General features: G+C 40.5%; 2 protein-coding genes across 11 annotated transcripts in view; both read left to right on the top strand.

Moving 5' to 3' along the window:
* The window catches only part of GABRR3 (gamma-aminobutyric acid type A receptor subunit rho3), a 54,686-nt gene extending 53,472 nt beyond the window's left edge, over positions 1-1,214 (top strand). The window contains 1 exon segment of the mRNA XM_059063956.2: positions 865-1,214. Within this exon segment, the coding sequence (XP_058919939.1) occupies positions 865-1,167 (303 nt within the window). The 3' untranslated portion in view covers positions 1,168-1,214.
* RIOX2 (ribosomal oxygenase 2) overlaps positions 1,035-25,298 on the top strand; it is a 43,324-nt gene continuing 19,060 nt past the window's right edge. For 2 of the 10 annotated variants that reach the window (XM_059065704.2, XM_059065705.2), the window contains exons 1-2: positions 17,867-17,959; positions 23,026-23,494. In XM_059065704.2, the coding sequence (XP_058921687.1) occupies positions 17,919-17,959; positions 23,026-23,494 (510 nt within the window). In that variant the 5' untranslated portion in view covers positions 17,867-17,918. Of the gene's footprint in view, positions 1,057-17,653; positions 17,964-23,025; positions 23,495-25,298 lie in introns of those variants that run through there. The other 8 variants (XM_067034863.1, XM_059065707.2, XM_067034867.1 and 5 more) reach the window with 8 other exon arrangements.

Below are 25,298 nucleotides of genomic sequence, written 5' to 3' on the forward strand. Positions count from 1 at the left end.
TTTCTCAGAAAGCAATTAGTAACAGCTGCTTCCTAGACACAGCTCTGTATCAGGGAGAACCACTATCTCCCACAGAGTAAAACCTTAAAGAAAAACAGTGGTTTAGATTCAGTCAAGCAGTGGAGCCAGAAAGCATCAATAACTCACTCCTTCAAAAAAAAATACACCAATTTCAAGTTGTTTAATTGAGCTATTTTAGTATCATTTAAAGGTACTTTTCAGCAAAAGTGGGAAGGCTTGGTCAATTTGCATTTTAAAAGAGCAGCTAAAATCATTTGCTATCTCCACCCCAAATTCAAGCAAAAATGGATCACCGGGTGATACTGTTCTGTTTTGGGACAAAAATCCCACATTGATTAGGCATGCTGCTATGTTTTCTCTAAAGAGGAAAAATACATTGAAAAACAAGTCCAATTGGCTTATATTGCTCTTCTGATAAATCATATTCAATTTCAACTCACAAACTTAGGGCAAACAATTCATACTACTCACATACAAAGAGGAAAACTTGAAACAATGTTCCCTTTTGTGGAAAAAAAAATTGAGTGTAACAGTCTGTCAGGCCTGGACTAAATTAGAAAACATTGACAATTATAGTTGTGATACATTTATTTGTATAATGCTCAAATATCTCTCTCTCTAAAGCCCTATTAAAAATGGATGTCTAAGATGATGTTTTCCATTTATTATGAAAATGACTTTTAATCAGACACCAGAAGCAAAACCATAATTCTATTCTTTAAAATAAGCAAACATTCCTAGTATTTATTGAAACTATTTTAAAATCTGATTGTTTAGATTTTTACTGTAATTCCAACTCCTAAAACTATATTCATGACTAACTAACAAAAGTCTTTTTATCAGATTTCTGGACTGTACAGTATTGATGCAGCTCAAGCCATGGCCTTTGATGGTTGTTACCATGACAGTACAACTGACACGGACCAGACTTCCTTTTCTCTACACTCAGAAGAGGACTCCATTCAAGAAAGATGCACAGGCAGCCTCAGCACAGCTTCACCTCAGATAAAGAGAAGAAAATCACTAGGAGGGCAGGTTGGTAGAATCATTCTGGAGAACAACCATGTCATTGACACCTATTTAAGGATTTTATTTCCCACTGTGTACATTACATTTAATTTGTTTTACTGGAGTATTTACATGTGAAGAGGAAAGCCCAGTTGATAAAATTTGTTTTGGAGTCAGATTATGTTAAAAACAACAATAAAAACCACCAACTCTTAACTATAAATTGGATGGTACTAGACTACACTGGAGTCAGCAAGTCACTTCTCTTGGCCCAAAAAAGATTTGAAAGTTAACTGATTCACATCTAGGAAAGAGTTTAAGGTCGTAGGAGAATTTGGCTACATCAATGAGAGTCGGCATTCTGCTTGCCTCCCCAACACCAAAAGCTGCCTTAAGGACACAGCCTTGTGATAGTAAGCGGTTACTGAGACATCTGGACTGTATACAGAGAGAGAGAAAGAGAGTCAGAGAGACAGACAGAGCGCACTGCCCGGCTGCAGTCTTTATTGTTGGCTGATCATTTTTCTACAAGGAGCTGCAAATTAAATGGAGAACATGACTACATTTCAGAAGCCGTGTGGCTGACAGGGTCTTGGTGCTCCGGCCTGGTATCAGGCCTGAGCCTCTGAGGTGGGAGAGCTGAGTTCAGGCCACTGGACCACCAGAGACCTCCCAGCCCCGTGTAATATCAACTGGCGGGAGCTCTCCCAGAGATCTCCATCTCAATGCTAAGACCCAGCTCCACCCAACAGCCAGCAAGCTCCAGTGTTGGATGTCCCATGGCAAACAACTAGCAAGACAGGAACACAACCCCACCCATTAGCAGAGAGGCTGCCTAAAATCATACTAAGTTCATAGACACCCCAAAACACAGCACCGGATGCAGCCCTGCCCATCAGAAAGACAAGATCCAGCCCCACCCACCAGAACACATGCACCAATCCCCTCCACCAGGAAGCCTACACAAGCCCCTGAACCAACCTTACCCACTGGGGGCAGACACCAAAAACAATGGAAACTATGAACCTGCAGCCTGCGAAAAGGAGACCCCAATCACAGAAATTAAGCAAAATGGGAAGATAGAGAAACATGCAGCAGATAAAGGAGCAAGGTAAAAACCTACCAGACCAAACAAATGAAGAGGAAATAGTCAGTATATCTGAAAAAGAAGTCAGAGTAATGATAGTAAAGGTGATCCAAAATCTTGGAAATAGAATGGAGAAAATACAAGAAAGTTTTAAAAAAGACCTAGAAGAACTAAAGAGCAAACAATGATGAACAATATAATAAATGCAATTAAAAATTCTCTAGAAGGAATAAATAGCAGAATAACTGAGGCAGAAGAACAGATAAGTGACCTGGAAGATAAAATAGTGGAAATAACTACTGCAGAGCAGAATAAAGAAAAAAGAATGAAAAGAATTGAGGACAGTCTCAGGGACCTCTGGGACAACATTAATTGCACCAACATTCGAATTATAGGGGTCCCAGAAGAAGAAGAGAAAAAGAAAGGGTCTGAGAAAATATTTGAAGAGATTTTGGTGGAAAACTTCCCTAACATGGGAGAGGAAATAGTCAATCAAGTCCAGGAAACGCAAGAGTCCCATATAGGATAAATCCAAGGAGAAACATGCCAAGACACATATTAATCAAATTATCAAAAATTAAATACAAAGAAAAAATATTAAAAGCAGCAACGGAAAAGCGACAAATAATATACAAGGGATTCCCCATAAAGTTAACAACTGATCTTTCAGCAGAAACTCTACAAGCCAGAAGGGAGTGGCAGGAAATATTTAAAGTGATGAAAGGGAAAAACCTACAACCAAGATTACTCTACCCAGCAAGGATCTCATTCCAATTCAAAGGAAAATAACAGACAAGCAAAAGTTAAGAGAACTCATCACCACCAAACCAGCTTTACAACAATCGCTAAAGGAACTTCTCTAGGCAGGAAACACAAGAGAAGGAAAAGACCTACGGAAACAAACCCAAAACAATTAAGAAAATGGTAATAGGAACATATGTATCGGTAATTACCTTAAATGTAAATGGATTAAATGCTCCAACCAAAAGACACAGACTGGCTGAATGAATACAAAAACAAGACCCGTATATATTCTGTCTACAAGAGACCCACTTCAGACCTAGGGACACATAGACACTGAAAGTGAGGGGATGGAAAAAGATATTCCATGTAAATGCAAATCAAAAGAAAGCTGGAGTAGCAATTCTCATATCAGACAAAATAGACTTTAAAATAAAGACTGTTATAAGAGACAAAGAAGGATACTACATAATGATCAAGGGATCAATCCAAGAAGAAGATATAATAATTATAAATATTTATGCACCCAAAATAGGAGCACCTCAATACATAAGGCAAATGCTAACAGCCATAAAAGGAGAAATCGACAGTAACACAATAACACTAAGGGACTTTAACACCCCACTTTCACCAAAGGACAGATCATCCAAAATGAAAATAAATAAGGAAACACAAGTTTTAAATGATATATTAAACAAGATGGACTTAATTAATATTTATAGGATATTCCATCCAAAAACAACAGAATACACTTTCTTCTCAAGTGCTCATTGAACATTCTCCAGGATAGAGCATATCCTGGGTCACAAATCAAGCCTTGGTAAATTTAAGAAAATTGAAATCATATCAAGTATCTTTCCCAACCACAACGCTATGAGACTAGATATCAATTACAGGAAAAAAATCTGTGAAAAATACAAACACATGGAGGCTAAATGATACACTACTAAATAACCAAGAGATCACTGAAGAAATCAAGAGAAAATCAAAAGATACCTAGAAACAGGGCTTCCTGGTGGCACAGTGATTGAGAGTCCAGCTGCCAATGCAGGGGACATGGGTTTGTGCCCTGGTCTGGGAAGATCCCACATGCTGTGGAGCGGCTGGGCCCGTGAGCCATGGCCACTGAGCCTGTGTGTCCAGAGCCTGTGCTCCACAATGGGAGAGGCCATAACAGTGAGAGGCCCATGTACCGCAAAAAAAAAAAACCAAAAAACGTAGAAACAAATGACAATGAAGACACGACGACCCAAAACCTATGGGATGCAGCAAAAGTGTTTCTAAGAGGGAAGTTTATAGCAATACAATCCTACCTCAAGAAACAATAAAAATCTCAAACAATCTAACCTTACATCTAAAGCAATTAGAGAAATAAGAACAAAAAAACCCCAAACTTAGCAGAAGGAAAGAAATCATAAAGATCAGATCAGAAATAAATGAAAAAGAAACAAAGGAAATGATAGCAAAGATCAATAAAACTAAAAGCTGGTTCTTTGAGAAGATAAACAAAATTGATAAACCACTAGCCAGACTCATCTAGAAGAAAAAGGAGAAGACTCAAATCAAAGAATTGGAAATGAAAAAGGAGAAGTAACAACTGACCCTGCAGAAATACAAAGAAACATGAGGGACTACTGCAAGCAACTCTATGCCAATAAAATGGACAACCTGGAAGAATTGGACAAATTCTTAGAAAAGCACAACCTTCCGAGACTGAACCAAGAAGAAATAGAAAATATAAACAGACCAATCAAAAGCACTGAAATTAAAATTGTGATTAAAAATCTTCCAACAAACAAAAGCCCAGGACAAGATGGCTTCACAGGCAAATTCTATCAAACATTTAGAGAAGAGCTAACACCTGTCCTTCTCAAACTCTTCCAAAATATAGCAGAGGGAGGAACACTTCCAAACTCATTTGACCAGGCCAGCATCACCCTGATACCAAAACCAGACAAAGATGTCACAAAAAAAGAAAACTACAAACCAATATCACTGATGAACATAGATGCAAAAATCCTCAACAAAATACTAGCAAACAGAATCCAACACCACATTAAAGGATCATATACTATGATCAAGCTGGGTTTATCCCAGGAATGCAAGGATTCTTCAGTATACACAAATCAATCAATGTGATAGATCATACTAACAAACTGAAGGATAAAAACCATTTGATCACCTCAATAAATGCAGAAAACGTTTTCAACCAAATTCAACACCCATTTATGATAAAAACTCTCCAGAAAGTAGTCATAGAGGGAACTTACCTCAACATAATAAAGGCCATATATGACAAACACACAGCCAACATCGTTCTTCATGGTGAAAAACTGAAACCATTTCTTCTAAAATCAGGAACAAGACAAGGGTGCCTACTCTCACCACTATTATTCAACACAGTTTTGGAAGTTGTAGCCACCACAATCAGAGAAGAAAAAGAAATAAAAGGAAGCCAAATCAGAAAAGAAGAATTAAAACTGTCACTGTTTGCAGATGACATGATACTATACATAGAGAATCCTAAAGATATTTCCAGAAAACTACTAGAGCTAATCAATGAATTTGGTAAAGTAGCAGGATACAAAATTAATGCACAGAAATCTCTTGCATTCCTATACACTAATGGTGAAAAATCTGTAAGAGAAATTAAGGAAACACTCCCCTTTACCATTGCAAAAAAAAGAATAAAATACCTTGGAATAAATCTACCTAAGGAGAAAAAAGACCTGTATGCAGAAAACTATAAGACACTGTTGAAAGAAATCAAATATGTTACAAACAGATGGAGAGATACACCATGTCTTGGATTGGAAGAATCAACATTGTGAAAATGACTATACTACCCAAAGCAATCTATAGATTCAATGCAATCCCTATCAAACTACCAGTGGCATTTTTCACAGAACTAGAACAAAAAAATTTCACAATTTGTATGGAAACACAAAAGACCCCGAATAGCCAAAGCAATCTTGAGAAAGAAAAACGGAGCTGGAGGAATCAGCTCCCGGACTTCAGACTATACTACAAAAGTAGAGTAATCAAGGCAGTATGGTACTGGCACAAAAGCAGAAATATATAGATCAGTGGAACAGGATAGAAAGCCCAGAGATAAACCACGCACATAAGGTCACCTTATCTTTGATAAAGGAGGCAAGAATGTACAATGGAGAAAAGACAGCCTCTTCAATAAGTGGTGCTGGGGAAACTGGACAGCTACATGTAAAAGAATGAAATTAGAACACTCTGTAACACCATACACAAAAATAAACTCAAAATGGATTAAAGACTTAAATGTAAGGCCAGACACTATAAAACTCTTAGAGGAAAACATAGGAAGAACACTTATGACATAAATCACAGCAATATCCTTTTTGACCCATCTCCTAGAGAAATGGAAACAAAAACAAACAAATGGGACCTAATGAAACTTAAAAGCTTTTGCACAGCAAAGGAAACCATAAACAAGACGAAAAGATAACCCTCAGAATGGGAGAAAATATTTGCAAATGAAGCAACTGACAAAGGATTAATGTCCAAAATATACAAGCAACTCATGCAGCTCAATACCAAAAAAACAAACAACCCAATCCAAAAATGGGCAGAAGATCTAAGCAGACATTTCTCCAAAGAAGATATACAGATTGCCAACAAACACATGAAAGGATGCTCAACGTCACTAATCATTAGAGAAATGCAAATCAAAACTACAATATGGTATCACCTCACACCAGTCAGAATGTCCATCATCAAAAATCTACAAACAATAAATGCTCGAGAGGGTGTTGGGAAAAGGAAACCCTCTTGCACTGTTGGTGGGAATGTAAATTGATACAGTCACTATGGAGAACAGTGTGGAGGTCCCTTAAAAAACTAAAAATAGAACTACCATATGACCCATCAATCCCACTACTGGGCATACACCCTGAGAAAACCATAATTCAAAAAGAGTCATGTAGCACAATGTTCATTGCAGCTCTATTTACAATAGCCAGGACATGGAAGTGTCCATCAAAGAAGATGTGGCACATATATACAGTGGAATATTACTCACCTATAAAAAGAAAACTGAGTTATTTGTAGTGAGGTGTATGGACCTAGAGTCTGTCATACAGAGTGAAGTAAGTCAGAAAGAGAAAAACAAATACCGTATGCTAACACATATATATGGAATCTAAAAAAAGAAAAGAAAAAATGGTCATGAAGAACGTAGGGGCAGGACAGGAATAAAGACGCAGACCTACTAGAGAATGGACTTGAGGACACGGGGACGGGGAAGTGTAAGCTGTGACAAAGTAAGAGAGTAGCATTGACATATATACACTACCAAATGTAAAATAAATAGCTAGTGGGAAGCAGCTATATAGCACAGGGAGATCAGCTCAGTGCTATGTGACCACCTAGAGTGGTGGGATAGGGAGGGTGGGAGGGAGACACAAGAGGGAGGGGATATGGGGATATAGCTATACATATAGCTGATTCACTTTGTTATACAGCAGAAACTAGCACAGCATTGTAAAGCAATTATACTCAAATAAAGATATTAAAAGAAAAATAAGAGTCACAGGCATGCAGAGTATGGAAAAACAGTTTCCATAGGGAGGGCTTTGTAACTGCTTCATCTAGATTCTCCTTGCTTTCTAAATGTAAATTGTCTGCATTTAACTGAGGAATAAAGCTGGACTATCACAATAATTCCAGGAGAGTCTGTTCCTTAGTGCTAGATTACTTAACAGTGCTGAATCCCTCTGAGGTAGAATATCAGCATCAAGTGGCACCATGGTCACTCACACAGCTGAGATTCCCATGAAGAGCCTCCTTCTTCCATCTCCAATCAAGTCTTTCATCCTATTTTACTATTAAGTTTCATATGTTATTGACACCAAGGGGGGAGAAAAAAAATCTAAATATCACTCAGTCTTCCCATTCTAATGTTAAATTAATACATTAATCTTCAATAATAGCATCTCGTAGTTATAGCTTTCTTAGCTTTTTGGAGGTATTTAATTAGTTACCTTTGCTCACCAAATGTATATTGACCTCCTCCATGTACTAGGTATTTTATTAGGTGTTATGTACTAAAAAATGAATACAAAATGACATTCCTGCCATCAGTGAGTGCACAGCATAGTAGGAACAGTGAAATGGCAGCTACAATAAATAATAAATGTAATGGATGTTAAAATAGAGGTGTATACACTACGCTACCTGGGTTCTGAAAAGAGGATATCAAAAGAAGGGAAAAAACATCCATGAAGGGATGTGGACTCTCAATTTAAAAACAACTGAAGATGCTTCCAGACTTGGTATTGAGTGAAAAAACTGAATGAAATTTATCTATCCTGTAGCAATCTTTAGTAACTTTGGTTGAACCAAGTAAGTCAGGTTAAGTGGGTATTAAATAAATGTTTGGTAAGTAGAAAACCCTCCAGTGATCAGCATTCATTTTGTAGATTGATAGTTTGCATGCTTTTGTGTTGAGTATTTGTGAAAAAGATTCCATTTAGAGATAAGTTCTTGATAGGAAGTATGAAATATTTCCCATCCTATTTTGATTTCTGGGATTGAATTAAGGGATATAAATTAAATGGTGTATTACTTACAGTGTTTTGACATTTATTTTACCATAAAGTGAACTAAAATGATTTGAATTATTTCATACCAGGTGAAGAGACAAATATCATCTTGCTTGTTTACCAATAACATTGGTTTTGGTTCTCTATTGTGAATAACATACTGTTCTAGAAACTTATTTTCCTCTTGGGTGCAAAAGATTTAAAGGCAAATTCTTTCTCTATTATGACTTCCCTCATAGGCAGGCTAATTCTGGGATACTTCATTCTATTTTCTTAATACAACTTTTTCATTTCTTTCAAAACTTTCCAAGGATTATATTTTTCTAGGAAACTGTCCAAAATTGAGCTAATATAATTTATTTTAAAACTTTCTCTGTTTAATTGGATAAGCCATAAATACAATTTGTAAGTATTCATTTAATAGTTTTTAAGCTTGACTTAAAGGGGGTAAAATTTTTTAGGATTATATTTTCAAAATCTAGAACAGATTAATATCCTAGGTGGTACTTTGGGAATTTGTAGCTATTATTTAAGCAAAATACTACAGTTGGATTAACATTTCTACTTCTGATATATGATATACTCTGTATATAATCGATGCAAAAAAAAAAAAGACAAATCTGCAAATGAACAGAATAAATCTGCACAATTCCCTTCTTCTGAGTCTCCAGTTTTTCAGACATCGCTTTCTTTCTTCTATTTGATCTATAACGTTCAGGACAGCTAACACTTCCCTTGGGCATATTCATTGCAAAATTTTAAATGCATCGTTGTATACATTTGGCAATCTAGCCCAGAAAAATGGGTCTCTATCACAGGACACATACACTTGGCATTCCTCTTGAGGGGCATTAATGCACAATTGTTGGCCAAGCAAACGTAACTTTTGTTAACGTCTAGAAACACGGTCATTGCATTCTTCAGTAATAAATGTCTAAAATATATTTACTGCTCAAGAGCATTAATTAGAGCATTCACAATAAGCTCCTAGGATTTTAGCTCACTTCTCAAATCGGTGGCTTGTTGAAGATGGTGAGGACAGAACTGTTTCTGTGAGCTTTGTTTCTGCTGGGGAGCAACAACGTTCCTGGTTTGGTTCTTATTTCATGAAGAATGAAATCACAGCTACCTGGGAAATCTGTGAGTGACAGACAGCATATAATAGTTATCTCATTGTGATTTTCACTTCATTTACTGATTACAATTTGGAACAGACTGTGTGTGGTTGTTCACTGAGGGATAAGCTTGGATAAAATGAGAAGATTTCAGAAAATAAGTTGCTTTCCAAGATTAAGAAACAGCCAGCCACCTCTATAAACTGCCTAAATATAGAAATGGGCGATTTTATCAGGACTATTTTATAAGGACTGCTCTGAAAAACCTATGAAAAGATATATTTTAACTTGTTTATTGTTTTTGTTCTGATTACAAAAGAAATACAATTTCATTATAAAAATTAAAAATACCAGTTGGCAAAAAAAAAATCCACTCAAATAGTTCATATTTTAATGAATATTCTTAGAGTTTTTCTATGCATAACATATATTTTTCTAATGAAATCATTTTGTATATATCTTCATTGATTAATGTAAACCCTTATGTCATACTAAACACTGCTGGGGATACAGTAACTGAAGATGAACACCCCCTGACTTATTGAACATGCATTATACTTGAAAATGTGTCTAAACTGTGCCATTTGTAGCCAGATTTTCTTCCTTGGATCATAAACAATATTTTTTTCAATTTGTTTCATTTTTTTCCATAGACAACTATGCTGTTTTTTCCTGCAAACTAATTTTTTTTTTTTTTTTTTTTTTTTTTTTTTCCGGTACGCGGGCCTCTCACTGTTGTGGCCTCTCCCGTTGCGGAGCACAGGTTTCGGACGCGCAGGCTCAGCAGCCATGGCTCACGGGCCCAGCCGCTCCGCGGCATGTGGGATCTTCCCGGACCGGGGCACGAACCCGTGTCCCCTGCATCGGCAGGCGGACTCCCAACCCCTGCGCCACCAGGGAAGCCCCCTGCAAACTAATTTTTATATGTGCAGAGCAGCCCACTGAATGAGTACACTGTGGTTTACTTAACCCATCTCCTCCTGTGGGATATCTGCTTTATTTCCCATTGTGTGCCATTATAGTGGGTTGCAGTTAGCAACATAAAGAATATTTAGAAGTGTAATTATTTTAGAAACAAATGAAATTTCTAACCCTATCCAAATTTCAGCATTGATTCTCTTTATAAGAATCCCTATTTGCTACTAGAATCTGCCATGTCAGACTCACCTATTTGTCCAGAAGCTCTGGAGTATAGATTACTGTAACTAAAGGAACTTTTTTATTTTTAGTTCATTTTCCCCCCAAAGCAGAGCCTTCATATATGTATATATATATGAATATATATCCACTGGCATTCCTTTTATATAAAAGATGTTTCAGCATTGTATAAAATGCTTATATTAAAGCAGTCCTATTTGTTGAAATCCTGCTTCGTTGCATGACTGCTATTCGCACCGCAAACCATCTTCGTTAAACAGAAGAATAACTGAGATTGTAAATAGTTGCATATGAGTTGCTACAAAATCATAATTTATGGTTACATTGTCTTAATCCTTGCAGGTGGGTTAGTTTTAATGTGTAAGGTCTCATTTTGTTTTGTACCACTCATAAGCCTGTTCAAATCACACACATGCACACACATATATATACATATAATTTTTTAACATGAAGATTAATGAGGAAAATAATTATATCTAATTCTATTACCATACTGAAGGTCAAAATTCCAATGAAATTAAGTAACATCCTTAAAGAAGCAAGAGAAAGCGGTGGTAAGGAAATTGCTATTTCAACTACAATTCTATACCTGGTGCTATTGTTATTTCCTGGCGGGGCCTTGGGCAAAGCAGTCAGTGTTACACTCCAACTACCTCATTTGTGAATGGAGGCATCCACTCTTCCCTTGGAAAAACTGTTTTAAAACACACGATCAAACTTAAAGTCCTGCCTAGTTTCAAAGTCTTATCACTTTCCAACCGCAATTTGACTTCCCAGGATTTAATGAAGAACTTGAACACTTTTCTTTTTCCTCTTGTAAAGAAGTTATGGGGCTTCCCTGGTGGCACAGTGGTTAAGAATCTGCCTACCATTGCAGGGGACATGGGTTCAACCCCTGGTCCTGGAAGATCCCACATACCCCGCAGACACTAAGCCTGTGCGCCACAACTATTGAGCCTGCGTTCTAGAGCCCATGAGCTCAGAGCCTGGTGCTCCACAACAAGAGAAGCCATCACAATGAGAAGTCCGCCCACTGCAAGGAAGAGCAGCCCCCGCTCGCTGCAACTAGAGAAAGCCCATGCGCAGCAACGAAGACTCAACGCAGCCAAAAATAAATTAAATTAAATTAAAAAAAGAAGTTACGAAAAACAAAATGCATGGGATAATTAAGGAGATGATTTTTTCAGGCTATTGCAACAGGAAGGATGTTCATAATTAGGAACATCTCAAAGTAAAGGAAGGGGACTGAGAAACCCAAAGAGGTATATTAAACATGGGAGTCAGATCCACTGAGGAAGGGTAGCGGTGGGTCTTATCTCAGAATACGTGAGAGCAAAATGGCCAATTCTCAGAAAACAAAATGGTGGGGGGATTTTTCAACCTTTGCTCTGCTTTCCATGAACACTGGGGCTTCAGAAAAAGTTCAACATAGTCAATTGTTCTTCCATTTTAATCCACTGCTGAATCATAATGCTTTTTGGTCAATGACGGGGTCAAGTGACAACAGATTTCACGGTCATTGGGAAAAATTACCATAGTTTTATTTTCAATATATATATACTTAATTTGTTGTAGGAAGAGCTGAACTGTGTTTTATTATCAGGTAGGTCATATGAAGGATGAACTATTACTTTTATTTATTTTTTTAATTTTTATTTTTTTGGGTGATATGTGGGCCTCTCACCGTTGTGGCCTCTCCCGTTGCGAAGCACAGGCTCCGGACGCGCAGGCTCAGCGGCCATGGCTCACGGGCCCAGCCGCTCCGCGGCATGTGGGATCTTCCCGGACCGGGGCATGAACCCGTGTCCCCTGCATCGGCAGGCGGATTCTCAACCACTGCGCCACCAGGGAAGCCCGAACTATTACTTTTAAACCTAGGATCAATACAATTCATTATAGAAACTTATTTATACAAGAGTGCTTCAAAGGCTTTCTACAAAATTGTACTGCTAGTTGATCACTTCTTGCCTTAGGCAGTATCAATAGATGAAGTTACAGTGTCATTACCAACTATTTTTAAAGCTACTGTGAAGTAATAACACTTTCTGAGGTTTGATATACAAGACTGTGTCCTTTAAAAGTGACATAGAAGTTCTAATATTTCCAAGCAGACTATCTGAACAAGGCATCCGAAGGATGGATGTGTTGCACCCATATTCGTTTCTTCTCTTACTTCTTCAGAGAATATTAATGTAGGTGTTTCAAGCATTTTGCACCTTAAAGAACTGTTATAAACATAAACCCACTCATCAAATACATTTTTAGAGCTATCACATCACCCCAAAATAGATTAAAATATCTTTTGTTAATTAGGTTGTATCTTGGATGAGGTCATATTTAAATTAAATGGCGAATCAAGGTGAAAGGAGGCTCACTCGGGACCTGATAAACAGCTTTTAAATAAATATGCAATTCAGGTAGACAGAAAAGAAAGAGAAAGCTTTGTGAAAATGAGCTCAAATAATTTAATACGACTTATAAAGATAATATGAATTTAAAGTAGGAGAGAAAAGGAAGGCAAAGGAAAGACCAAGGTGGAAGCTAAAAATGTGATTGATCCACAAAACAAACTCCTTAAAGTCCCATATATCTTGGAGAAAGATTTGGATTTGAATGCAGAATTAATTACTTTGATGATTTTGGATAATATCCTGGTCTAGATTAATGCAATCTAGATGACTATTGCTCATTTGTACAAAAGGGCAATCAAAGCAATTAAATTTCATGTTAGTCACTAAGTAATCAATATGCCATCTTGACACAAATAACCCATTTCAAATTACTCTCTCATGACTTTATCACTTACCCCTTTTATGCAGTGAATTTCCTGGTGGAGAATTTCCGGTGAGTTCTACTTGGTTACCCATTTATCATATTCCCGAACCATAGTTTTATGTGAAACAATCGGAACTTGTTGGAGGTACAGGTAGAAAATGGCTGTATTTTTCATCAATTATTGTCAAACATGCTTTATTAGCTATTCCTTCTCTGCCCCTTGCTGACTTCTCAGGTGAATCCCATTGCTTTTTGGATACTTTGAATTATCAATCAATCAACAAGCACATACATAGATAATACTCACTTTGATAACAATGATAATAATTTTCAGTTATAATGCCTAGACTGATTCAAGTCTGTTTTCCCTTCTCCCAGCTCAGGCCTGCACCCTGAACTGAGGAAACGGTCCAAGGAAGAACGTAGAATCTAATCTTTAATACACACCTCTCTCCCACCCTCCTCCATTCTACCAGGTTTAGGGGCAAGGAATGCATGGGGAGGATTAGGGAAAGAGTTGGCAAATCTTTTACTGAATGACATGTATTTTAGCTTAGTTAGTTGATGTCCTCTGGTTGGCAGGTAGGGTCTGCTTCCCGGGCATGCAGTCAGTGCCCTCACACAGGGCCTTAACCTTGGAGTTTAATGCTCTGCAGTTGCTATCTTATAGTTGTTAATAATGTAATCTGAATTTGTTTTTTAAGTGAAGCCTTTTGTGCAGCTCTGCCTCCCTCCCTGTGAGATGGGTTCTGGACCTCGCTTTCCTGGCCCCCTCTCCCTGCCCCGCCCGAAGCCCACGGCTGCCCTCTGCCCGTCAGAAGCCTCACAGATGCAGGGTGGCTTGGGTCAGGGCGCACATCCCACACCCTGTAACCATCCTGGGCAGGTAGCACCTTGTTGTGTTTGGAGGGTGACTGGACTACAGCAAGGCTCTCATTACCCCAACCCAGGTAAGGAGTGTTCCCTGGGTGGAAGGTTGCAATCTCCTGAGGTTTGCTGGTTTGCTGTGGATTGGGACCATGACCAGTGCATCAGGGATTGGTTTCTCCACCCCGGCCAGGGTACAGCAGTGCTGGACCAGTGTTCAGCAGGTGGGGGACCTCGACAGCCTGTGGGACAGATGCTCCTGTGCATACATGGGTCCAAGTGGCACTGAAGGGCCCTCCAGTGCTCCTGAAGGTCTGCACTCACTTTCAAGTATTCCTATGCTCCCTAGAGCATGACACTAAATAGCAAATTGAAAACACCGCCATCATAGTGAAGAGAGAGGCTGCAAAAGAAAGGAACCCTTTTATACCTTAGAACCTTTAATGACACTTTTCCCCTACCTTTGGAACAAGGAGCTCCACATTTTCATTTCACACTGAGCCCCACCAATTATGTAGCTGGCCTTGATAACGGGTGTTCAAACGTTGAAGCTTTCAAGGGATACAGGTGAAGGTTCTTTTGGAGGTCTACACACTGGGCTGCATTAAAATTAAACTTGAGATCTCTGACTGACCTCCTGTGGCCCCATACCTCCTTTCCTGTCCGTGCCAGTGGACCCCACTGCTTTCTAATGCTTGGCCTTCATCACCTGCTATGTCACTCTCTTTGGCAGGGTACCTCCCGATGGACCAAGCCCACGTACTGATACTTTCCACAGCAGCCCCTCCACCCAGAGGATACTCAAGGGTCCTTGACAAGACAGAGGGTGTTAGAGCAGTTGCCTCATGCTGCCTTTTGGCCTCAGAGTGCCGCCTCCTTCAGGATCCTCCCGGCAAGAAGCAGCCATTTGTCTCTGTCCACAAACCATCCCCCAGCTCCCACAGCCATGTCTCAGGGATCCAAGAACTTTGTAACTACACCGGCCTCTTCTTTGATAGCATCCCCAGGACAGACCAGCTGGTTCACAGCTCAGCAAGCAGCAGGTCAGGTACTCCTCTGCAGATGCCTCAGTCTCTCTGCTGGGCTCTGGAGTCCCTGTCACTTGGCTTGGGGGAGGAAGAGAAATGCTACAGCAATCTCCACTAGTCTGATGCTCTTCTCTTCCCATATATCCCCTACTGCCACAGATTGCCCTTCAATGTCCAGTCTTCTCTTTACATACTCTGAATGTGGGTGATGGTCATGGAACCTATTTTAGTGAGTCCTATAGGGCAACGTTGAGGTCCTCCTCTTGAGAAGTGTGGAATGTAACTGCAGCACAGTGTGAGGTTAAAAGCTGAGTAGGGGTTACTACTAACACAGTAGTTCCACACAGAGAAATTATGGAGGGTCTAGAGACATTTTAGGCTGTCACAAATTGGGTGCGGGCACTACTGCATCTAATGGGTAGAGGCTGGGGATGCTGCTACAATGCATAGGTCAGCCCCATACAAGAAAGAATTATTGGCCCCAAATGTCAGTAATGCCCAGGTTAAGAAAGCCTGCTCTAAAGCCAGACTGACTAGATTAAAATCTTGGTTCTACCTCTTCTTACTCTGTGATCTTTTTTTAAAAAAAACATCTTTATTGGAGTATAATTGCTTTACAGTGTTGTTAGTTTCTGCTGTATAACAAAGTGAATCAGCTATATGCATACATATATCCCCATATCTCCTCCCTCTTGCATCTCCCTCCCACCCTCCCTATCCCACCCCTCTAGGTGGTCACAAAGCACCGAGCTGATCTCCCTGTGCTATGCAGCTGCTTCCCACTAGCTATCTATTTTACATTTGGTAGTGTATACAGGTCAATGCGACTCTCACTTCATTCCAGCTTACCCTTCCCCCTCCCCGTGTCCTCAAGTCCATTCTCTACGTCTGTGTCTTTATTCCTGTCCTGTCCCTAGGTTCATTAGAACCTTTTTTTTTTTTTTTAGATTCCATATATATGTTAGTGTACAGTATTTGTTTTTCTCTTTCTGACTTACTTCACTCTGACAGACTCTAGGTCCATCCACCTCACTACAAATAACTCAATTTCGTTTCTTTTTACGGCTGAGTAATATTCCATTGTATATATGTGCCACATTGTCTTTATCCATTCATCTGTCGATAGACACTTAGGTTGCTTCCATGTCCTGGCTATTGTAAATAGTGCTGCAATGAACATTGGGGTGCATGTACTTTTTTGAATTATGGTTTTCTCTGGGTATATGCCCAGTAGTGGGATTGCTGGATCATATGGTAGTTCTATTTTTAGTTTTTTAAGGAACCTCCATACTGTTCTCCATAGTGGCTGCATCAATTTACCTTCCCACCAACAAACAGTGCAAGAGGGTTCCCGTTTCTCCACACCCTCTCCAGCATTTATTGTTTGTAGATTTTTTGATGATGGCCATTCTGACTGGTGTACTCTGTGACCTTTGACTCTTAGTCTCTTGGTGCCTCATTTTCCTCACATGCAAAATGAGGATAACTGTAGCATCCTTCTCATAGATTTTTGTATGGATTAGTAAGTTTGAGTACAAATTTTAAAAAGTGTCTGGAAAACGGTAGGTGCTCAACAAAAGTATTATGATTGTCTCCTGTTTGGGGGCATTAACTGAAATTTCAAGTGAAAATCCCATTAGGTATACTCCTATACAAATTATTTCATCACAGTTTATGCATTCATTTTTAGAAATATTCGTTACTGGCTGCGATTATTGTTAGTTTGGACAAGTGTTGAATAAGGGTAAACTTTGTTCCCGTTTGCTCATGCGTCCCTTAAAATAAGGGCTTTCTTTGTGACCCCTTTGCTTGTCTACAGAGCTATGAAACGCACAGGCCAGAGCAGAGGTGAGCAATTGATCCCCTGACAACTCCTGTTGTCAGCCTCCCCACCCAAAAGTCCTGATAATGAGTCAAAAGGAGAGAGTGTTAGGCAGAAATTACTCAAATAATTACTTTTGTTCTTTTCTTCTACAGCCACAGTAGCAAGAATTTCCAGCATCCTTTTAAATCAGGATTAATTCTCTCTCCGGGAGCAACACGATATTAATTATAGTTGACTTAGTACAAAGCAGCACAGTGTAGCAGAGAGCCCCAAAGTACAGAGATGGAGAACTTGGACCGCTAGCGACCTAAACCTGGGCAGCTCACTTACTCCCTCGGGACTCAGTTTCTCCATTCATTAAAGGAACAGGGCGGTACTGGAGCACGTCCCCAAATCCTGAGCCTCATCCCGCCCCAATTCAAGAAAAACCCTCATTCATTTCCTTTCGCACCAGAGGAAAAAAATGTGCGGGCTTGAACTCCCAACATACCCCTGCCTCTGGGAGTTAGAAGCAACCCACCTCCCACCCGCTGCGAGCCGGCCAGCGGGCGTGGAGAAGGGCGCCCAACAGGAGGGGCTGCCGGAGCGTGCGCACGTCGCGCCGCGCTGCGCCGCCCCGCCCCCAACCCACGCCGCCGTCCGCTTGGCTCGCTGCCGCGCGCACCACGCAGAGCTGGGTGAGTGGAGCGGTCCCGGCTCTCTGTCCCTGCCACTGCTATGTGGGGTGGTGCTCAACTTACGGGCGCCCAGGCGCGAGTGTAGGTGGAGCAAGGTCGGGGTTGGGGGGACCTCAGGGCTCGGGCCGGGAGCTTCGGTACGGCCGGACCCTGGCCGGCGGGCGCTGTTGGTTTCGGGACGGGGGACGCGCGCCGACGCGCTCGACGGTCCCGGGCACGGGAATAGTGGACACGCTGGGTCTGGTGCCGCCCAGGGTCGCGGAAGGCCTGGGCACCAAGAGTAACAGCGTGCTCGGCCGGTGGTCTTGAGACGGGACGAGCACACGGAAAGTTTGGAGGTTTGCAGGGAGGGTGATTCAGGCCTTGGCCCCACGCGGCGGGCTGTCTGGGAGCGCCACGTGGGCTGTCCTCCCGGGCGGCCGGGCGGGCCTAGGAGACCGGCTTTACAGCAGCGAAACCTGAAGTGCGGGCGGGAGACCTGCGTCTTTCTCGTCCCACCGTAACTTTAAAATGACAGCCTACCCTCCCTTTTTTTCATTTGTCACCGAATATTTCTAGAACAGCTGCTCGACCAGGTTGTTCACTGTGTTTTCAGGAAGTATTGGCTTGGGAATCGCAGGCTCTGATTACTCCAATAGTCAGCTGTAAATTAGGCGCCAGGCCTTTGATTTCACTGGGCTCATCTTTAAGTGGAAAAGCCTGATTTATCCAGCTTCTAACACCATCACTTGGATAGTTTTGCCTCTCTGCCCTCATCCTTTGTAACCTCAGGGTTACTAAAATACATTAATGAGGTTCAATCCATTATTTCTAAAATAGAATTAAAAAGATAAGTGCCAATCACAGCTTTAGGTCAACAGGAGAATTACTTTTCTCTCTCTGAACTGATAAACATCAATGAGGACCCAAAGGAAGTGTTTTAAGTCAGCCTAGGCAACCTTGTTACAGGCAATATATCGTTTCTGTCAGTTTGTGTGTGTTTAACTGGGCTGAGTTTGCCAATGATCCTCCTCTGTGTTACTGGATCTAAAATTCTCCTGCGGAGAACTATGTTACTTTTCTTTTTAAACTTTTTAAAAGTTGTGTTACTGCAGATTTCTGGGGTCAGCTACCAGAAGTGCTAGTCCAGTAGGCTTGATATGGGGCCCAGAAATTTGCATACTAACAAGCTTTCCTGGTGATTTGACTACACTTTGTAAAACACACCTCTGGAGATTATAAAGACACACCTCCCTCTCCTGGTTGGTAATGACCTGTGATGGCTAAGGTGCCTTTCAGAAAAGCTCTGACCGTACTGTTGAATACTCAACAGCTGCCATCAGAAGAATAATACCCACTGAACAAACCATCTGTTTTCCCTTAACTCTGTTTTGTGTAAGGCTTTTGAGATTTTTTTCTCTAAAATTGTATACAAAAGATGAAAAAGGGAAAAAAAATTCAGCAGATGTTTATTGAGGACCTCCTATTTGCCCTGGTCTGTGCTAGGCTCTGAAAATGTGCAGATAGTTGTCCTGTGTTAAGACTTCTGGTCAGTGAATATTACCATAGAAAAGAAAGTTAGGACACTTAAAAATATAACGGCTTTGTATTTGTTGCCTGTAGAATGGGTATCACTATTGATTTTCTTGTGGAGTTTAATCCTTCAAAGTTGTTTAGATTAGTTGCTGGTTTTCATCTGTGGGCAGTTAGTAAAATATGAACCTTGAATCTTTTAACTTAATCTTTTTACATTTGAATGGTCAACTTAAGTTGGAAACAGTTGCTTTTTAAACGCTTGCTTTTTTTTTTTTTTTTTTTCCCCCTGTAGCTTATGAAAATACTTACTCTAACTTCTGTTTGGGTGGTCTGTGAGATTCAGAGGCAGGCTAGTGTTGGCTGTACTTTTCCAGACAAAGCATTCTCTTGTTTAGTTCCTATATTTCTTACATTACAAAACACACTTTTTTTTTTTTTTTTTTTTTTTACTTTTTAATGTTTCTGAAATTGTGATGCAGCTTACTATTTTGTAAGTTTAATGTGGTGGAGTATGTCATCTGTTCTCTCAACCTCCCAAAAGCTGTTAAAAAGAATGGTTGTCTTACAGTATGGGCAGTGTGAGAATCAGAGAAGTCGTATGTTTGCCTAATAACCTCTAAGCTGGGTTCCAATGAACTGATCCTCAGATCATTTCGAAATGAACACATAGAAACAATAAATGATGTAACTTTTGGCAGTAAAAGTAGTGAAATTCATAGTCTAACAAAAGCATTCGTTATGCACTGTTGGGATTTATTTTGTTACTGATTGTAGATGGGAAATATGCTTCAAGTGATTTTAGTTTTGGCTTCAGTATTTTGCACACTTTGTTTCACCACACTTCCTGGTGAATATGCTTATACTGTATTCATATACTGTGCTTAAGGAAAACAAGCCTTTTGTTTGCACCTTCCTGCTGCTCCCATCCCTTAAATAAATTTTAAACTGACCAATTGGGAGGGATAAGAAATGTGTAGCTGAATATGAAATTACTTTTCCATTAATGAACACCTTTAATTATGCAAACCTTCTGAGGCAACCTAACAGTTTTTAACAATTAAATGTGAGCATCGTATCCCGGGTCCCCAACACCATCCCCGGGGTTAGTGATTTGCTAGGACTCACAGCTGATTTATTACAGCAGATGGAGACCAAGTGCTTCATTGCTGCAGCAGCTAGTTGTGACAACATGTGTGAAATGCTGCCAACCAGGGAAGCTCATTAGACACTCAATGCCCAGGGTTTTTACTGGGCGCTCATAATGTAGGACCTTCTGGCTGGCATGTATCAAAATTCCAGAGACCCAGAAGGAATGCGGGTGTTCAGTATAACCTGCATTGTTTGTCCAAACAGCTTAGACACAGTGAGTCCCTCTTTTCAGTTAATGGTGATGGGAACACATCTGAAATCTAAGTTCCCAGACCTGACATCCACCACATGCTGAACCTCTCAAAGGATAGCAGGTAGCTCTTTTCTGCACAAGCAATGCTGTCTACTGAATCTGTTTTCGTATCTCTTGTATTTCTACATCACTTCTGGGCTCCAAGTACTAGCAGTACTTTGTCTCACTGAAGCGTTGATTCTTCAGTTGAGAAAGCACGCTTGTCTGTTTAACTTAAAAGGAATAAGAAGCATTTTCAGAAAATATGTCTCGTTGATAATATATCCTAAGACATTCAAGTTTTTTTCCCTAAAGTTTAAGAAAAAAGCTTAAGCCCTTACCCTTTCAATGCAAGCTTTTAGTATCAATTTGTATTAGTTTCCTACCATGGTCCTGTGTTTCCTGTCAAAAGCACTGGACCTTTTGAAGGAACTGAGCTATTTGTGGTTACAGTATTTAGAAGCTAAAATGAGGCCACTAGAGAGTTTTAAAAAGTAGCGCCCCCTTATCCACGGCTGACAATGTCCCAAGACACTCAGTGGATGCCTGAAATCGTGGATGGTACTGAAGTCTGTATATACTGTGCTTTTTCCCTATTCACAAATAGCTATAACAAAGTTTAATTTATAAATTAGGCACAGTAAGAGAATATCCGAATTGCCAGCATCATTACTTTTGAACTTTGGGGCCATCATTATCAAGTAAAATAAGGGTCACTGGAACACAAGCTTTGTGAAACTAGGACAGTCAATCTGATCACCAAGATGGCCACTAAATGACTAATGGGCTGGATACACTAGACAGAGGGATTAATTCTAAATTTATTTTCTAGGTTTATTCTGAATTTATCAATTATAAATTTGTAAGTTTGTTGTTGCAATGTGTAACACATTGTTCAGGTGCCTACTTCCCAGGCCAGACCATTAATTCTACCCATTCCATAGTGTAGCTGAAATACAGCTTAGTTATAATAACAAAAGAGCAGAAAACAGTGTGCTTGCAATTCTGATAACCCAACAAAATAGAAAAGCATAACATTTATAAATAAGTTACTGGTCTCTGGGAAAAATTGGTTTTTATAAGCACAGTGGTTCTTAACCTTTTTTGGGGATGGGGACTGTTTTAAAAATCTGGTAAAAGCAATGGACCTACCCCCTTTCCCAGAAAAATAATTGACTTTAAAATAGCATTTTGCAGTTTCAGGAAATTCATATAATTTAAATTCATACATTCTTGAACTCCAGATGCAGGACAAACGTGCATTGTAAACGTGACGACAGTTGTGGTTTGAGGCAGTTCTGAGAGACCTTTGGCGATACTCAGGGGAGTCGATTCTCTTGCTACTCAAGTGTGGTCTGTGACCCAGCAGTAGCGTCACTACCTGCGAGCTTGTTAGACATGCAGAATCTCAAGTCCCACCTGAGCCCTAGGCGCCCAGGGGATATGTGTGCACATGAAGGCTGGAGGGAGGAGAGCTTTGTTAGAAGTTAATGATGTTGCCATTTTGTTATGTCTTATTTTAGTTAAAAAGGTAGAGCTTTAAAAAGCCTTGAGATATAATTATCTTTACCCTTCACTTTCAGCCCCCAATTAGTTTTCTGCTTTATTTTAATTTTTCTGATAAAGTGGCAATTTTTAGGAATAAGCTGAGGTTTGGAAGTGAGGCAATTCAGGTGCCTAAGGACCTGGGAGCAGGCAGCTTCTTGCCCCAGCCATCAGGTGGCACCTCTGGCCCAGGTGGCCTCCAGGACAGCAGCTGGGGGTAGTGCTTCGGTGAGGAGCACCTGGCCGTGGGCAGCTCTTGGTGGTTCTTGAGTCAAGCATTTATAACTCAGAGTGCATCTAATTAGATTTGGGATCTGGTGCTGATTAAAGGCAACTTTAAGATTTCGACTTTGCTGGGTCAATGGCCACAGGCTAAAATTGTGACTAGGAACTGCTGAGATAGTTGAATCATTTAATTTGGGATAATTATACCTTCCGATAAGTAATGAATTCCATGACTTAGTGCTTGTGTACAAGTAAAACATGCCTTCCTTTCTGTGAATGTGTGATCTGCATAGTGTTTGAGGCTGAATCATATCTTGGAAGAAATGGTGTTGGCTTCAGGCTGTATCTTATTCTGGTAGAAATGGCCTTGGCTTAGGAAGAGGTCGCACAAAGACCTAATAGTCATGCAAGTTGTGTGTATGAGATCCTCTGACACTGGCACTGGGACGCCTAAACACGAGTGCTTTCTTCTTTTTGGCAGGTTTGCGTTTCCTCACTGCCTTTTCTTGAAGACAACGATGCCAAAGAAAGTGAAGCCTGCAGGGGATGGGAAGGAAGAGGGGCCTGTTCCCTGTAAGCAGGTGAAGGTGGAGGCAGCTGGTGGGCCTTCCCCTTTGAACCTTGACAGTCCCAGTGGCCTCTTTGAAAGTTTAATCTCGCCCATCAAGACAGAGACTTTTTTCAAGGAATTCTGGGAGCAGAAGCCCCTTCTTATCCAGAGAGATGACCCTATGCTGGCCACATATTACCAGTCCCTGTTCAGGCTCTCAGATCTGAAGAGTCTGTGCAGCCGGGGTATGTACTATGGAAGAGACGTAAATGTCTGCCGGTGTGTCAATGGGAAGAAGAAGGTTTTAAATAAAGATGGCAAAGTGCACTTTCTTCAGCTGAGAAAAGATTTTGATCAGAAAAGGGCAACAATTCAGTTTCACCAACCTCAGAGATTTAAGGTAACAGGTTCTCCCCAGTGCCGAATCCTGGTGTGTATTAAAGTTGCTAACATTTGGCCACAGATCAGCTCAGGGGTAAATCTGTTGTGATGATGATTAGGCTGCTGCCAGTTTGAGAAGAGGTAGCACCTGTTTGGTCTTCAAATGCATTACAACTTCAGTGACTTTATGTTCCCTTTTGGCTGAACTGTTAGAATCTGCAACAACTCAGGCTGGACATGGTGAGGTGCAAAAACTAAATTATACTTCAGGTTTATAAAGTTTGTTAAAGTGACGTTACATCTCCAGGAGCGTTTCTGTGGGCTGGTTTATGTTTTGACACATGGTAGACACTTCTGTTTGGCTTGTCCCTTCACTGTAACTTAAGGCACGATAGTGTCAAGGTGATCATTTTTTCCTTGAAGTTGCCTCCCTCTACTGCCTACATCTACCTAAGCAGAGGCTTCTGAGCAGTGACCAGACCACATACCAGATGCACGTTTAAGAAAGAGACTTCACCCTTATTAACAGCAGCCTGTCTGGCACTGACGGGCAGAGTCCTGGAACTGCTGCTGGGGGGCATTCGCAGGTAGAGGGTAGGTTGGATTTGCAAGTCGGGAAGACTGGCTAACCTTTTATTTATTCTGCGCCAGTGGTTGACATTTGAGAAATTGCCTCCTCTGTGCTCAGTTTCTGTGTTTATAAAATGTAGACTTAGGCTGAGCTAATCTGCTCTTAGAGGCATGAGATCTTTATGTGACAGGTGGCCCAGAACAATTGAGGGCCCATTCTGAGTTTTAGATAAAGTTTATCCCCATTCAGAAATGCCCTTCTGTGACCCATGGCTGAATCAAAATGTCAGCTTGGGAGGAGGAGGAGGAGGAGGAGGAGGAAGAGGAGGAGGAGGAGGAGGAGAGCAGCGCGTGAAGTTCCACACTGAGGGGGTGCCTTCTGGCTGTGTGATGGCTCCTAGGACTTTGTCATCAATTACCAGTAATGCTTCTCACAAATGAATTCGAGTTGCCCTGTTAGATCCATTAAGCCTCCCTCATCTGTTGAATGCCTTTCCCTTTCTTGTCTACAGGATCCTGAACCTATTTGTACTCTGGATAAAGTACAAGTACTCTTAGACTTTTCAGTACAAGTACTCATTCCAAAGGAGTGAGGCAATCATGAGCAGTTGAAATGTCCTTGGAATGCCAGCCTTTTGTCCCTAGCACCCAAAAATAATTTATAAATCACTTGCAGACCAAGTCATGATGTGTATTCAGAAAATATGGACACCGAGGTACTTCCCTCTGAGCTTGTCCTTGACTCTCTACTTAGCTAGAAGTAGCACTTTTTTTTAAAAGAGTGGTTTTTAGACACCTAAGAACTATGAATAGAAAAGATCACTGATGTTGATTACATGTAATTTGTCCACAGACCAGCAGAAAGTTATTGTTTGGCATATGTGTGGTGTCCTCTGTGGCTGTCATTTTTGTGCTTTAGAATCATCTTGGGCTCTTCTCTGCTCATCTGCTTAAGTGCTGCATGTTCCTCTTCCCCAATTTCAAGTGGCCAAAACTGTGTTTCCTTTGCCCTGTTGACTCAGCTCTCTAGCCATGTTTATTAAAGCAGGAAGGATGAACTTTCCCATCTCAACTCAGCCCCCAGGCTTGACTAGGATGCATCCTGTTTTGCTTTGTTTTTTCCACCACCAGGACTTGAGAAATCTATTAAGCCTCAGGAGCTCACCCTCTTACACTAGATGCTGGGTTCCAAGTATTATATTATGACCAGATTTAGTGTTTTGTGTGTGTGTGTGTGTGTGTGTGTGTGTGTG

Source organism: Kogia breviceps, chromosome 5 (assembly GCF_026419965.1).
Source record: "Kogia breviceps isolate mKogBre1 chromosome 5, mKogBre1 haplotype 1, whole genome shotgun sequence".
NCBI classification, from domain to species: Eukaryota; Metazoa; Chordata; class Mammalia; order Artiodactyla; family Physeteridae; genus Kogia; species Kogia breviceps.